Source organism: Cornus florida, unplaced genomic scaffold (assembly GCF_030987335.1).
Source record: "Cornus florida cultivar Cherokee Brave unplaced genomic scaffold, ASM3098733v1 CherokeeBrave_3.0.0_Hap2_Chr05, whole genome shotgun sequence".
Taxonomy (NCBI): Eukaryota; Viridiplantae; Streptophyta; class Magnoliopsida; order Cornales; family Cornaceae; genus Cornus; species Cornus florida.
Window position 1 is genome coordinate 69446003 of NW_026775575.1, and position 16614 is coordinate 69462616.

The 16614-nt window shown below is 32.8% G+C and overlaps 1 protein-coding gene across 1 annotated transcript; it reads left to right on the plus strand.

Moving 5' to 3' along the window:
• The first annotated feature begins 10255 nt into the window (after positions 1–10255).
• Positions 10256–13920, plus strand: LOC132306757 (UDP-glycosyltransferase 87A1-like). Its single transcript, XM_059804304.1, has 2 exons — positions 10256–10888; positions 12924–13920. The coding sequence occupies exons 1-2, from the start codon at positions 10408–10410 to the stop codon at positions 13817–13819; spliced, it is 1377 nt and encodes a 458-aa protein (XP_059660287.1). The 5' UTR covers positions 10256–10407; the 3' UTR covers positions 13820–13920.
• Positions 13921–16614: the final 2694 nt, after the last annotated feature.

A 16614-nucleotide genomic window follows, 5' to 3' on the forward strand; every position in this document is an offset into this window, starting at 1 on the left:
GGTATTTTACTAAATTATTTACGTGCATTTTTTTTTTTTAATGTTTAATTGTTTATATGTGTTTAGTTAGCTAATTGTTTGGTGATTTTAATTGTTGTAAATTAGTTAAGTTAATTGCAGTATTTGTTTTATTTAATTATTTGATTTAATTGTTTTCTTTAATAGAATTTATTTCAATTAATTGTGTATTTGATTTAATTGTTTTCTTTAGTAAAATTTAGTAATTGAATTAATTGTAATATGTGTTAGTTAAAGTATTAATTGGTTTATTATAATTGTTAAATTGTGAAATACGTTAATGGGATTAATTTAGGGTTTTTCGTATTAATTTAGCCGACTTAGTTCTCTGTATTATATTACACTTAGGTTTAGGTTTAAGGGTGGCTTATAAATACATCTTTAGGAGTCTGCCTAGGGTTTTAGAACCCTATTCACAGCATAGTGAAGGCAGAAATACGTTTAGAGAAGTCTGGGAGGAAACAGAATGGAAAAACAGAACGTTCGCCGGAGAATTTAGGAAGACGACGGCGTAAGGTTTCAAATTGAGACCTAAATGCAAGTTCTAATCCTAACTCTTTCCCTTTTACTTGTGTTCTTCACATGCCTAAAGCAGTTCCAGGGATCATTAAACGTAAGAATTAATTTATTATGCATGTTAAATCTTATTAAAGCAGTATGTGTTGAAACGAATTGTAAATTGTTAGCCTTTGTGTTCGACTGTGTATCTGCTTGTTTTAATTGCTGTTAATTCATGCATAAAGGAGTTGGATAAGTTTTTTCTAGTTAAGTCTGAACCTAATAAAAACCATTAGAGACTATAACAGAAAGGGACAGAATCAATGGAATTCACCAGAGACGAAACAGGTGAGGAAAAGGGTGAGAGCTGACTCTCAGTTAAAGAGAGCAGGCTCTCCTTCACAAAGAGAAAGCTCCATGGAAGCATGGAGCCAGCTCTAAAGGCCTTGGAGGCGGCTCTAACTTATTTGGAGCCAGCTCCATCTTGTTTGGAGGTGGCTCCCTCTTTGAGGGAGCCGGTTCCTTCGTGGTTTCAGTTTTTTTTGTTCTTTGCGAGACCTGAGCTATTGGGGTTGGATTCTTAAAGTTTCAGGTTGAAATAGGACTTGTTCTAGGGGTGTTTAGTAATGTATAAACCCTTATTAAAGTTTTAGGAGGCATAGTAATACATAATATACCATAAGAAGCTAATGTAGGAAACAGTAGGAAACTTTTCAGGAAGTTGTATGTTGGCTTGGATGCAAATGATTCAAGTTGCTCATTTTTAAATTAGCAATTGACTTAGGGATTGTATGGTTTAAATCATGTCACAGTGGTATAAAAATTAGGATGCCAATTATTATAATCTCTGTTATGCTTAATGGGATTTAGTTGATAACTATAAATTCTTGTGTCTTATCAACTTACCGGATATTGTGGAATGGTTTTGAGTGAGCATGTTAATTCTGATATTATTATTATTATGCTTATAGTGGATTAAAGGATGGATTACACTTATTCTATGTATTTTTAAACTTATTGGAGAATCATGTATCGGTAGTACAGAACAAGCATGTTATATACATATTCTTGTTATACTTATGATGGACTCATGGAACAATTGATGCTTTTATTTAATATTTATGTTATAAATTGTGGGATTTATGCATTAGTTGATACTTACATTTATTATTTATGCTATCAACTGCTGGATGGATTGGATTGTATGCACCGGTATAGGACGGTGGCATACTAGGGATGGATTAGCTCAAATTGCTAAGTCCTACCTACATCGGAATAAGGGAACGGATTATTAACATAAAATCCTACTTATATGTAATCTGTGCAACTGAATAAGCTGAACGACTAACTGGATTTCTTATGGATGGATAGGATCAAACTTTAATTATATCTTTACTGTACCGCGATATGAGCTTGAGTCTCAGAGTCGTTGGTTAAGGAGCGTTTATGCAATAGGATGTGTAGCTGGCTATGTTGGTTGAGGCATACCCTGTTAGGTCTAAGTACTCATGCCCACCTTTGGGTGCGTTTTCGCATGTTGCCTTTTATTCAGGTTGAGACTCTCTCCATAGTCCGGTGAGAGTCCTGTAATATGGATATACTTATGTTTGGACTACTAGCTATTGTTGAATTGCTTAGGATGTATATGCGTGTCGAGTCTCTGCTTGGATTGTAGTAGGATAGAACTTGTTCGTAGGCCTGACCCACTTCTATTTTTCAGGTATTCGCCAGTTCCAAACTTAGACCTGATAGTGCTGAGCAGAGACTATTACTCACTCTTACAACGACATAGGACTTCTCTCCATGGTTTCATTTCGGATGTTCTTTTAATTATTTTTACTTCAGTTTGGATTTTTATATTGTGGGTCCAATGGATAGATTCCCAAGTTGTTTAAATATTGGAGGTTTTGGATTTTAAGTTTTAATTTTAAAGGATTTTATATTTAGAATTCATTCAGCTTTTATTTATTTCTTATTTCATTTTCTTTTCCGTGTTCGTTTATATATTAATTGTTTGATATTCCCTCGAGTTTGGGCTTTAGCCTGATCAACCCGTGTTTCGGATCCGAGAGGTATCATAAGAATATAGTTATTATTTAGCCTATAAATACACAACTAAACTATAGGTTATAAAAGGGGGTTAAAATATATCACGTAATATATTTTAGAGAGAGAGTTAGAGAGAGAAGGAGGAAGAGGAAGAAAAGAGGAGAAGAACCTTTATAGAAGAAGAGTAAGGAAGAAGAAGTTTAACTTTCTATCCGAAGGTGTAAGGCAAGTTCTTCTTCCATCTCTTTCCCTTAGATTTGTGTTTCTATACATGCCTAGGAGATTCCAGGATTATTAAACACATAAAACTAAATAATTATGCACGTTTAATTGGATTAGAACATAAGTTTTATTGAATTTAGTTCATATTTGTTCTTGTTGTATGAATTGTTAAATTCATGGGTTTGATCTGATTTCTTTATAAATTTTTACATGTTTTAAATAATGTAATTTTTCATATCTGTGGATTGATGGAACGTAGAAACATGCCTAGGAATCCTTAAACAATAAAGATTGAGATCACAGTTGAAATTTTAGGTTGATTCGCGTAACAGTGCTTGGACCGCTGTTACAATGCTCGAGCCTGAAAGGAAAAGCTCGAGCAATTAGATGAAAAGCTCGAGCCTGAAAGGGAAAGGTCGAGCAATTAGGTGAAATGCTCGAGCCTAAAGTAGAATGCTCGAGCCTGAAACAGGATGCTCGAGCAATTAGGACAAAATCTCGAGCCTTACCTTGGGAAGTTTCGTAAACAGCGTTAAATAGATCTTAATTGATTTTGAAGGGTCCTTAACATTAATAGGGACTAGGTATGAGTTTAAATAAATTTTAAATAGATTTGATTATAACGATACTTGCTATTTGAATGTTTTAAACAAACGAATGGATTTAATCTTTTAAATTGTTCTAGCAATTAAGATTAAATGTGTAGGATGAATTGGATATGGAAAATGCTTACGTGACTGTATAATAAAATATCAGCATGTGTAAGATTTAGTTTGTATAGGATATATGATACAGGAAGCTTAAATAAATTATAAGTCATTCCTATTCTATGATAGCATACATTATGTTATTATATTTATTTTTGGATTATTTGATGTATTTCCTTAATTGTTACATCAACTATTGGATTGTGTGGATGTAGGGCACCAGTATGAGATGGTGGCACTTTAAGGAGGAATTAACTTATCAGTTAAGTCCTACCTATTTTGTATAAGGGAATGGATTAACTAAAATGTTAAGTCCTACTTATATTCAAGTCAGGTCAGCTGAACAAGTTGAATGACTTATAGAGGATTACTTGTAGAGGATTAATTTATACTGGATTATATATATATAGTTATGGTACCATCATATGAGCTTGAGTCTCAGGATCAGTGGTTAGGGCGCGTATATCACCAATGATGTGTTGTTAGATATAGTGTAGTTGTGTGCCCTGGTAGGTCTAGTCACTCATACCCACTATATATGCATTTTGCATGTTGCCTACTATTCAGGTTGAGGCAACCCTATAGTCTAGTGAGGTTCATTTAGTGTGTGTGTGTGTATATATATATATATATATATACGGACTACTAGTTATTGTTGGATTGAATGAATACATGTATCGAATCTCTGCTTGGACTGTAGTAGAGTAGAACTTGTTTGTGGGCTTGACCCACCATTATTTTTCAGGTGTTCGTCAGGAGTAGAGGTTGTTCGTGCTGAGTAGGGATCAGTCTACTTCATTCTTCCGATTCTACATAAGAGATTCTTTTATGCTTTGTTTTTCAGTTGTAAACAGTTATTGCTGTCACTTGTTCAGATTGGTTTTTAAGGGTCCACATAGTATGGATTCCCGAGTTGTATTAATGGAGGATTTATTGTATCAAAATGATTTTGTTATTAATGGAAATTTATTAAAAGGTTTTATTATTGGATTATTCTTTTAGTTTTCTTTCAGCAAATTATTTATTCTTTTGTACTCTGTGTTCGTTTATTACCGATTTGTTTTTGATATCTTCGGGCGTTCGGGCGTGGGCCTAGCCAACCCGCATTCGGAAATTCGAGGGTATCACAAATTAGATCAAGAATATTATACTGATGCTTGATAATTTTGTTATTTTGCTAGGATTTTTTATTTTTATTGTTTGCCTTTTGGTGTGAAAAAAATTATTTGTTAGTCAGTCTTTTTTTTTTTTTCCTTATGTCAAATACACTATGCCCCCCCTAAGATACAATTCTGGCTCCGCCCCTAACTACATACACAAATATTCACATGCTAAAGACAACCAAGAGACTAAAAATACATTTGACATACACACAAACATCACCTGTTAAATAGAACCAAGAGACCAAAAGTATAATCATTATAAAATTCCATAACCAAAAGAGTAGATAATAATTATTACATCATAGTCAAGTTCTCAAATTTACATCATTGTAAGAGAGTTCCCAATACATAATTTTTCTATAATATAACATCACAAAGTTTCACAAATAATAATAATAATAAGAATAATAATAATAATAATAATAATAAATTCATAGAATTCCCAGAGTAAATTATCGTAAGTGTTTCTCAAAAAAGGAACCCATACCCAACTAAAAGAAAGACTACCCATCATCAATCAGCATCATGTTGAACCATACACCATTTTTCCCAAAATATTCTTACGCCTTGCAACAACTTGAACACCAAGGAATTGCCTCGTTTGATCATGATGGTTAGCGAGATAAAAGTAAACATCATCAATTAAAAATGGCTCGAGTCAAATTGATACTAACTCATTATAGATTTCCTCCTCCGAGTGCACCTTATGATTATATTTTCCATAAAGAGCATTTCCCTCTTTAATAGATTTTGCAACGGAGGAAATTGTATTTGCTATTTCTTGGGTATCATCAGAGACACCAAGTGAAGTCCGTTTCCTCTTTCCTTTTGCACTTAAAGATGCATTAGAAGGTGTCTTAGGGGACATTGTCCTTTCATTCTCATCAGCCACATGCTCAGCATTCTCCAAAGTTACCTCATTTTCTGCTAATAGCTGATCATTACCATCAATGCTTCCCATTAACTCATCATTGGTTGAGTTAGCCCATTGAAAATGTTTCTCCTTAGTAGTTGCAGCCTCATCACCAGTCACTTTATCTTTTGCAAACAACTTTAGCAACTTATCATAATTGTTAATAGATGTAGTTCTCCATTTCTCCGCTTGCAGTTTTGCCTATTACAAGTATATAAAAAAATATAATTTATCATAGTTACTAATAGGTAAAGGTTGCAAATAGAAATATACCATTATCAAACCTCACTTATTAAGGTCAAGTTGCACTTTAGCCATAAATTCATAACATTGGAATTAGAACTTTTTTATTTTTTTTGCATGTGTGTCTGTGTCATTCTAATCACAAGTATGATTATTTTACTATCAAGATTAAGATTACATGCCATGTCTTTGTGCTCATTATAATAATTGCAGCCTAATTACTACCACCAGAATGCATAGGTGCAAGAAGTGAAAACTTCAGTAACCTTTATATACTTGATTGCTAAAGTGAAAAAAAATGATACCTGAAAAACCAAGTGAGTTAAATTGAATAGAGTTAGTATGTAGACGACAATACTTCTATCCATGTGATGTTAAGTGGAATCTTCTGCAAGAATGCCAAAAAGGGTTAATTACTTCAGTTATGTTAAGTGAAACCTTTAAAATGTTATAAAGATATAAGTAAATCATTCTCTAGGAGACGAGGGAGAAGAGGTAGAATCCTAGATCATGATCATGGCCAGAGAAACTATAACTGGAAAAAATATTCTTCAAACAAAAGACGTTTCGAATTTTGTCCCTATCATATTTTCACTGTGCAATTACTCTTCCACTTGAATTCACTGCACAAATAACATAATACAACTAAGAAATACTCTTACGTTTTAATTTTAAGGCCTAATTATGTAATCTCATAATTTATTTTATTTTTTTTTTAAATTATTTGAGGGACATATGCCCTCATTTGGCCTAAGGTATGTCATGTGTCCCAAAACCATTGGACGTAATTTATAAGGTTAAAATGAAAATGGAATAACAATGCTTAGCTTTAAGAAAATTCAATTTTTTATCGATACGAGACAAACTAAAATTATTTAGAAACTAGACTTAGAGTAAAATGTGATTGAGCTACTTCTGGATGCTGGAAAAACACCAATGAAAAGAGTTTTTGGAAGGAAGAAGGCTCTCATAGCTTGTGCTGAAATTATACCAAGGGCCATTTCTTTTAAATGTATGTAAATGTATTTTTTGTATTTAAATATCTAATTGTGGAAATTCATGCACTTCGGAGTGTTTTTATACCATTTTATGCTTCATTTCCTTTTGGATTGACCTTAGAGGCCTTAGGTGTCATTTTTAGGCAAGGGGTGCAATGTACCAAAAATTGGGTTTTCTCTTTTGAAATTTTGGTCACGGTTACTATTCATCCACATTTTTTTTTTTTTTTTTTTACAACTGAACTTACCACCCTGGGACATTCTAGGGTCATTTGGGTGTATTTGAACACCGCATATTCAATTTAGACCTTGAAAAACCTTTCCGGGGGCTTACTTTTAGTGTTTGAGTAGAATGTGCAGCTACTATTCATGTGCTCGACATATTTTTCACCCGAACTTGCAACATTCATAACTCCCTCATTCCAGATCCAAATTAAGTCATTCTTAAGTCTAAATTTAAGGATTTTGAGTAGCTTTCCAATTGTATCAATCCCATATTTAGATTCCAATCCTACTGAGATATATGCTTGTTTTAGTGGGACAGTGTCGGGATATCGCTCGACCGGGACGGGTTACTTCCAAGAAACCTCAACTAAGGGACTTAAAACCTCTTGGAATGATATGAATTGATTAAATTGAATTGAGTTCATTTTGTTTGACTTGTTTAGAGTCAAATTTCCTCACATTTGGGTAACCGCATTTCGGACTCGATATCGGGTCGGGTTTTGGTATTTCAGTTGATGCATCCGTTCTTAGAATTTGGGGCATCACAATATGACTAACCAAAATGACACTAACTCCCACATATGGTTAGATTCTCAACCTTAAGGCTCTGTTTTGTACATTTCAATGGGGAGTTACCTTCATGTTTGAAGTGCCCAAATGGATGAAATTGCATCTAGGCTGCGCGTTAATGGAGTACGATTCTTGTTGGTGGCGCGCAGGGAAGCTTTGAGGCTAAAGGAGGCTTGTGGAGACGCGGGAATAGTGGTGCCTTGGTGTAACCAATTGAAGGTGCTGTGCCATTCTTCGGTTAGGGGATTTTGGAGTCACAGTGAATGGAATTTGACCATAGAAAGTGTTTTTGCAGGCTTGCCAATGCTCACTTTTCCTATGCTCATGGATCAAGTCCCAATTAGTAAGTTGATAGTTAAAGATTGGAGGATTGGCTGGAGGGTCATGGAGAGGGAGAGGAGGATGGAAATTTTGGTGGGGAGAGAGGAAATTGTTGACCTTGTGAGGAGGTTTATGGATTTAGAAAGCCCACAGAGAAGGGAAAATGATTAAAAGGGCACAAGAATTACAGGGAATCTCTCGACAAGCAATTGAAAAAGGAGGATCTTCTGAAGTCAATCTTAGTACTTTCATTAGGGACATTTCTCAATTGACCAAAACATAAAGTTGATTTGCTAACTGTGTTTGGTTTGATCAGACATTTTGGGCACTACTGTATTAATGCATGATATTTGTTCTTTCCACTCACTCCATATCTTTCTTTTTTTTCATTTTTTTTATCCCTACAACACAAATATTTATGTGTGAATTCGTGGTCTGAAATTTTTTTTTGGGACCGAATCACCCTGCAACCTACTAAAAAATTTGACCCGTTCTGTTTTACGGGTCGTGGCCCCAGAATTTAGTCTATGTTGTAATCTAAGTATACGAAGGCATTAGGGTTGAGGGATGGGTACAAAAGGACATTGAAAGCCGAAATAAATAGTGAGAGAAACAAAGGGTTGCGAACTTAAAATTTTATAATCTTCGAATTTATTTGAATAGAAATTTCTTCACCATTCGTCATTGTAGATGTAGACCTATACATCGAAATGTGTAAATCTTTATGTGTTGTGCAGTACATGATCTACTCTTTTGGTTTCTTGATTGTGTGTTCTTGGCTTTGTATTGGTTGTCCTAACATTTACCCTAAACTATTCTTGGTTTACTCATATGTAATCCTTGAATGATGGAAATTATCAAGGAAAAATCTTATTTTATTTATTTCATAATACTCATGCATTGACATGATTATAAATTATTCCTCACAACACGATAAAATTTATATACGAAGCAAAATAAAAAAAGATGAGATACCTAATTACAACAATTTACATAGGCATATTAATTAAATAACTGAATAATAAAAATTAAGAAATGAGCCCACCAAGAGCTAAAGTATAGATGCACCTTCTTACCAAAGACAAGGTAGATGGTAAAAAATTTAAGTTTTCGCAGCCACAAAGTAGCAGGTATGGTAGTTTCATACAAGGAAAAATAAAATATGAGAAATGAAAAATAACTATCATTTCTGTCAAACTCTTGAGAGCATTTTCAACTGGTATGTCAAATTTTAAGTAGTATTTGTAATAGATACTTTTGACATCAAGAAGTCAAGAACTCCTCCAACCAATGACTCAAATGTCTACTTGGCATTTGACAATGGCATACCATCAAATATGTTAAATTTGGCATATCAAAAAGTGGTATGCCATTTTTTTTTATAGCCGTTGGATTAAACTCGTCATTGTTTATATATCTATTGTATTCATATTTTATAATTGCAATAAAATTAACCGTTTTATTATCGTAATTGAATAAAACTATCTATTAAAAGATATTTTATAATGTATTATTGTTATTTAATTAAATGATAAATAGTAATAAATTAATAAATTTGAGATATAGGGTGGAGTATACCAAAATACCAAATACTAATTTGTCACATCATATCTCAAATTTTTTTTTTAGGTATGAAATTTGAAGTACCGGTTGGAGAGGCTCTAAAATAAATAAATAAATATATATATAGTTATATAAAGTTGTGACAATAGTATTAAGATCAGAGAAGGTAAATAAAAATAATTCATGATAAAATAGTGTAATTTTGTACTAAAAAAAAAAAATGAACATCATTTTTTATTTTTTAAAATTGACTTTAAAAAATTAAATATAATTCATGAGTCTATTCACATTATATTATTTAAGAATATTTTGAGATATTCTTATGATGCAATATTAGTATGGAATATATCAAGATACATATTCATACTATTGAATTTAATTTGGCATAAAAGTCCAAACTCATACTCCCTCCGTCCCATAATAGAAGTTCATGTTTAGAAATTGAAATTTTTAAGAGGACATGCAATTAATACATTGTTCCTTTTTAAAATTACCAAATTATTTTTTTTAATTTAAATATATATAGTTATAAAGTCTGAATTTTTCTTAAAGAGATAGAGGACAGTAATGAAAATATAATGAAAAGATGGTTTGACTTTTTAAAGAGAATAACTAATTTGGTACATGTAAAAAGAGAAAAATAGACTACTAATATAGGAGGAACGAGGAAATATAATATAAAGAATTGGTAAAAACCCATATTACGTGGCGCAGCAACTTAGTTTGGTCAATAAATATGTTGCCAACTTCTTTATGTACACGCAAGAGAATCAGTGGTCCTCACTCCTCTCTCTCATCTCTATCTATATCTCCTCCTACTCCGGTCTTTCATTACAGACTTTATTACAGTAGACTATCAGAGAGAGAGAGAGAGAGATATATATATATATGTATATATTATAGGCCTATAGGACAACATGGAACCAATCGGTAGAGGCCACGTGGTGGCCTTGCCCTATCAAGGAAGAGGACACATCAACCCTATGATGAACCTCTGCAAACTACTAGCTTCTCGGAGCGGCGACGATCTTCTGATCAGCTTCGTCGTCACGGAGGAGTGGCTCGGTTTCATCAGCTCCGAGCCCAAGCCGACTAACATTCGCTTCCGCACAATTCCGAACGTCTTGCCTTCCGAGCTGGTCCGAGCCGCCGACATGCCCAGCTTCATCGAAGCCACTCTGACCAAGATGGAGGAGCCGTTCGAGCAGCTCCTGGACAGGCTGGAGCCGCCACCAACCTTCATCGTGGCGGATACTTTTGTTTCGTGGGCGGTTAACGTTGGAATTCGGAGGAATGTTCCGGTGGCGGCGCTTTGGCCCATGCCGGTGGCGGTGTTTTCCATCTTTTACCATTTTGACCTCTTGGTACAAAACCAGCATTATCCTTTTGACGTGTCAGGTGCGTGAACTTAATGATATTAGAAACTGGCCGGATTAAAGAAAGATATACTCCGTATATGTTTTTTTTGTTAGTATAATAAGAGAGTTGTGATTAAAAGTTTTTTTTATTTTTTTAATTATTATTTTTTTAAAAAGTTTTTTTTGGGTTGCCAAATATATTGACTTTTCAATTGAAATAATTATTTTGGGATAAGAGTATGGATAATATTTTGGGTTATTATGTGTGTATATATTTATAGATATATATATTAAAAAATAATTCAAAAATAAGAACAGTACAACACGAAAACAAAGATGAAAAACTAATATAAGAAAGCGAAAAAAAAAAAAAAAAATACACGACGATTTCTCTTACCAATTCATTCAATTTCTCAAAAATTTAATTTTCCTTCTTTCCCGTCATGCTCCCATAATACCTTAGTTTTTCTTTCTTTTCATGCTTCCAACATTTGTTGATGGAGATTAATATATAATCCTAAATATTTTTTTTATAAATAATTTGTTGTGTATATAGGTACTGCAATAATAATGAACTTACATTTTTATTTCACAATATTTGAGTTTTTAAAATTATGACTAAAATATTTTAGTTGATATTTTATGAAGTTTGAGGGAATACAAGTTGAATTTGAAAATATTTTTGGGGGGCCAATTAAAATTTTTTATGATTTTTGAGGGCATAAATTAGGTTTATCTACAAGATAACAATTTTTGAGAGCTACTAAAAAACAAATTGAGGAGTGTGGTGGACCATGGCCCTCTACTGGCTCCACCCTGGTCACTCCTCACATCCAGATAGGTTATACTAGTTGACATCTAGATAAGTTATGCTAGTTGAATAAATAGGCAATCGTTGTCGAACACCTCCCAAAAAAAAAATGAATCATTTTTTTTGCCAGTCAAGAAATGTTTTTAAGTGCTTCTCAGAAATGAAGGGGCGGCTGGAGCCTTAGGCGAGTTAAGTGGTTTTCTAAAGCCCCAACCAATAATAAGGCTCCATAATTTTTTATTTCATTTATATATTATAACTTTTCTAAAACAATTATAATATTTTCTTTACTTATTAAATTTTAACGCATAGAAAAATTTGACAGTTGACCTAAAAGATTTATATTTTTTATCTTTTTTTTAAGGGCTCCTAATTTTTTTTTTTATTTATATATTATAACTTACCTAAATATTTTATTTTCTTATATTATTAAACCTCAACAAATACAAAATTTAATAGTGTGCCCAAAATATTTATATCCTTGTATTATTATTATTATTATTATTATTATTATTTTATTTTAAATTTTTTGCCCTCTCTCATCCTCATTACATCACCATATATACACACACTGAATATTATATATATATTTAAATGAAAATTAGTGAAATTTTCTATATTTTTTTAAGATTCCTATTAACTTTTATTTTCTCTTTTTTTCTTACTTCTTATATATTTTTCTCTTCTCTCATTATAGTTTTTTTTTTTTTTTCATCTTCTCCACTGCTACAATTTACAATCTCAGTCTATAAGAAGATTTTGAATACACTTATATTCTATTAAAGAATTTATTAGAGCATTAGACCAAATTATTTGAAATCAGTTTCTATTATTCTATAACTTAAATTAGTTTATAATTTTATTAATTTTTGTTATTATAAAAATATATTTTTTGTTTATAATTTTTATTTATATTGTTAAACGTGACTATTAGAAAGCACATAGCTAATTAATTAACAATGGAACTAAAGTTTGAAAAAAATTAATGATAGATTTAAAAATCACTAAACAAATAATTAACATATTACTGGTATAAATATATGAGTAGATTTAATTAAAAGGTCACTTTATTTTTTTTTGCCTAAAACCTCAAATTATATTGAGCTACCCATGCATAAATGAAGTAATTTTTCTTCAAAAACATTCTCACATCATTGATTTCTTGAATGCCACAACCATTCTCATGTGTCATATTTTATGATTTAAAATCTTTAATTCAAATTGAGCAAAAGATTGATACAAAATTATTGTGTGTCTGTGACAGAAAGAGGAGATGAGCAGGTTGATTACATCCCCGGAGTATCATCAATCCGTTTAGCCGACCTTCCTACAATTTTTTACAAAGACCAACAACTATTGCACAAAGCTATCAAAATGATTTCTCCTATGTCTAAAGCACAATTTTTCTTGTTCACCTCCATATTTGAGCTCGAAACTCAAGTAATCAATGCTTTAAGAGAAAAATTGCCAATGCCCATGTACTCTTTTGGCCCTCTGATACCTCACTTCACACTTGGAGACAATGCCTCTGCTCATATGACTAGCCAGAATGAGACCTACTACTACAAATGGTTAGATTCTCAACCCGAAGGTTCTGTTTTGTACATTTCATTGGGGAGCTACCTTTCTGTTTCAAGTGCCCAAATGGATGAAATTGCTTTCGGATTGCGCGCTAGCGGTGTACGGTTCTTGTGGGTGGCGCGTGGGGAAGCTTCAAGGCTAAAGGAGGCTTGTGGAGAGTCGGGAATGGTAGTGCCTTGGTGCGACCAATTGAAGGTATTGTGCCATTCTTCGGTAGGAGGATTTTGGAGTCATTGTGGATGGAATTCGACTATGGAAAGTGTTTTCGCGGGCGTGCCAATGCTCACTTTTCCTATGCATATGGATCAAGTCCCAATCAGTAAGATCATAGTGGAAGATTGGAGGATTGGGTGGAGGTTCATGAAGAGGGAGGGGGGAATGGAAAATTTGGTGCGTAGAGAGGAAATTGCGGACCTCGTGAAAAGGTTCATGGATTTGGAAAGCCCGGAGAGAAGGGAAATGAATAGAAGGGTAAGAGAATTTCAAGGGATTTCTCGACAGGCAATTGCCAAAGGAGGATCTTCTGAAGTCAACCTCGGTGCTTTCATTAGAGACATTTCACAATTTACAAGAACATAAAACTGATTTATGTATTGTGTTGCGTTTTGATCAAATATTATGGGTACTGCTGTATTAATGCATGTCATTTGAAATTTGAATTAAATTTTCTTTAATTTTTATTTTGATTTTTAAAACGTTAATTCGGTACCCCAAACATAGTGTTTTTTTTCCCCTTCATTTGTATGATTGTATCTCTACCTATATTAAGTTTGATTTTATAAACTAAACTATTTTGGAAACATACAGGTGCTAACTTTATACCGGATGTATGGAGGCAACACTAGTCTAGGCTTTCTAGACTATACCTGTCTTGGATGGGTTGGGCTTCTAGCTTTCCTTCTGTTCTGGGCTGTGTTTTCGGCTCTCTGTTTTTGTTCATTTGTTTTTTGGGGTTTGGCCTGCGTACATTTTTCTATCAATTCAATACAACTTATCTTTATAGAAAAAAAAATGTATCTTTATGGCTAATCAGGAAATACAATATTGTAAGTGCCGTGTTGTCTAAGTGTTTGAGTTGCTTTCTGTACTTGAGTCTTTGCATAATTCTCCTCTCCTTTAACAACCAACCACTAACCAGCGGACAAAGTTTTTCCAGTTCAAGGAGTTCCATAAAAGTGACACTTCTCTTGCACAAACCGTCAAATCGGAGCTGAGTATTGGCATTTGAAGAACAGGTGATCATGGCTCAAAGTGTGCAGATTTGCTTCGTTCCATAGTAGAAAGTCGCTTTTGGACTACTAACCAGAGAATGAATTGATGTTTGGGAATGGTTAATGGGTTGTTGGCAAGGTGTGACCAGAAGGGTTGGATGTTCGGAGGGAACGTGGCCACCAATGTGCTTCTTTTTCTTTTTTTTTTCTTCTTTTAGTTGGTACTCACACACACGTCTTTACCGAAACTTGAACATGTGACCTCCTTTAAAAAGTAAAAGGCTCATACCACTAGGTCACTAACTCGTTGGTATCAATATGCTACTCATAGAGTATTTATTGAAGGAGGATCATTTGTTAACAAATGGATATTTTCATTGCCAAATATGCATATAACACTCATCAATCTCAAATTGTACCTTTGTCTAATTATAGCAAAAGAATAATACTATAAAATTTCATGCTGGTGTGTGATGGTTTAGATATGGAAAAAGTTTACGAAAATGATCACGTTGAATAATTTTTGGCGTATCTGGGTGTAAGGATTGGAGTCTTAGAATTGAAATTAAAAAAAAAAAAATTAATCTAATTTTGTGAGTTATTTTTTTTTTTCAATTTTCACAAATAACGACATTTATTCTTTTCAAATGCAAGATTGGAGATTAAGTCTCCACTATCCAGTGGAACAATTGTGAATCTACCATTTCACCTAATATCTTGAACTTTTTTAAATCTCTAATAACTTCATTCCATGTTCTTTTAAATTGCCATTTTTGCTTTTTACTTTCTTTAAATACTAATTTTTCTCTTACTGGCACGTTTATAGGATTCCTTTGCATGTGTCCAAACCATTTATGCATACTCTCTCTTATTTTTTGTTGTCAGGTGTCACCCATACTTTTTCACTTACAAAAGTATTAGTGATATTCTTTCTTTCTTTCTTTCTTTCTTTCTTTCTTTCTTCTTCTTCAATTTTTTTTTTTTTTTTTTTTTTTTTCATCATCTGTGACTTCATTATGTATTATTACATCGCTTATATAACAATTTTTTACTACTTACACAAGAACTACATTACATTGCTTATGCAATAACTTTTTTTTATGCATATGTTGCACGGGCAATGTACAATATACATGGAACACAAGGCCAAGGAACAAGATCCCCACAATAGGAGGGTTTTTAAATTCTTATTAGTGGCTCTCTCCGTCACTTCTTATCTTAATCATTCACCATAACATTCTCATTTTCGAAACTTAGGCTTCGTTTGTTTCGACGTAAAATATTATTTTTGAAAAATATTTTTCTTTTTCAGGTAAAATATTCTTTTATTTTTACTTTGTTGATATTTGTCTGAGATTTACGTCGAAATTGAGGTCGAGTCCATGGAATGAGGCATATAAAATAATTTGTCGAAAATTAATGAATAAGTTATTTTTGTTAAATTTTAATATTTTTTTCTTAGTAAATATTTTACGATAACCAAACACCAAAAAATAAAAAAATATTTTTTGAAAAATATTTTACGTCTAAATGAAAACGTTTGTTATTTTTTATTTTTTAATTCTACCACTCCACTCCAAAATTAGCATGGACAATAGCAAGATGAGTTGTGCCGAGTAAACCCACAAAACTAGCCAAATTGGGAGTCAGAAGAAAGTGTCAGCCATTTCATTCAAAAGTGTGGGACTCAAAGCTCTCAGAGGGGTGGAGCCAGAATTATTCATTTGGGGGACTAAATTCACTAAACTAGTAAATATAAAATTAATATACTACCATGAAGTTAAATACCCTAGACTAGGGTTTGAATGAGTGTGTGTGTGTGTTTTTTTTGGGGGGGGGGGGGGAGGGGGTGCTTTGGAGCAAATAGAATTTAATTGCTAAAAAAACTAAAATATACCTTTATAATTGGAATTAAAAAAAAATAGATAAAAAATAATAATTAAATATAAAATGATTAAAGTGTCGGATCAGTGTGTGTGTGTGTATAAGAGCATTATCAAAAGATATGTGAGTATTTTTAGAATTTTATATTTTAAAACACATGGCTAAATTTTTTATGAAATAGTGACTTCAAAACCTTCTTTACTCATTTTTTTAGCTTAACGAAGTTGTATGCACAACATAAACAATACTACAATAGGGTGTTATTTACCCAAAATCTAA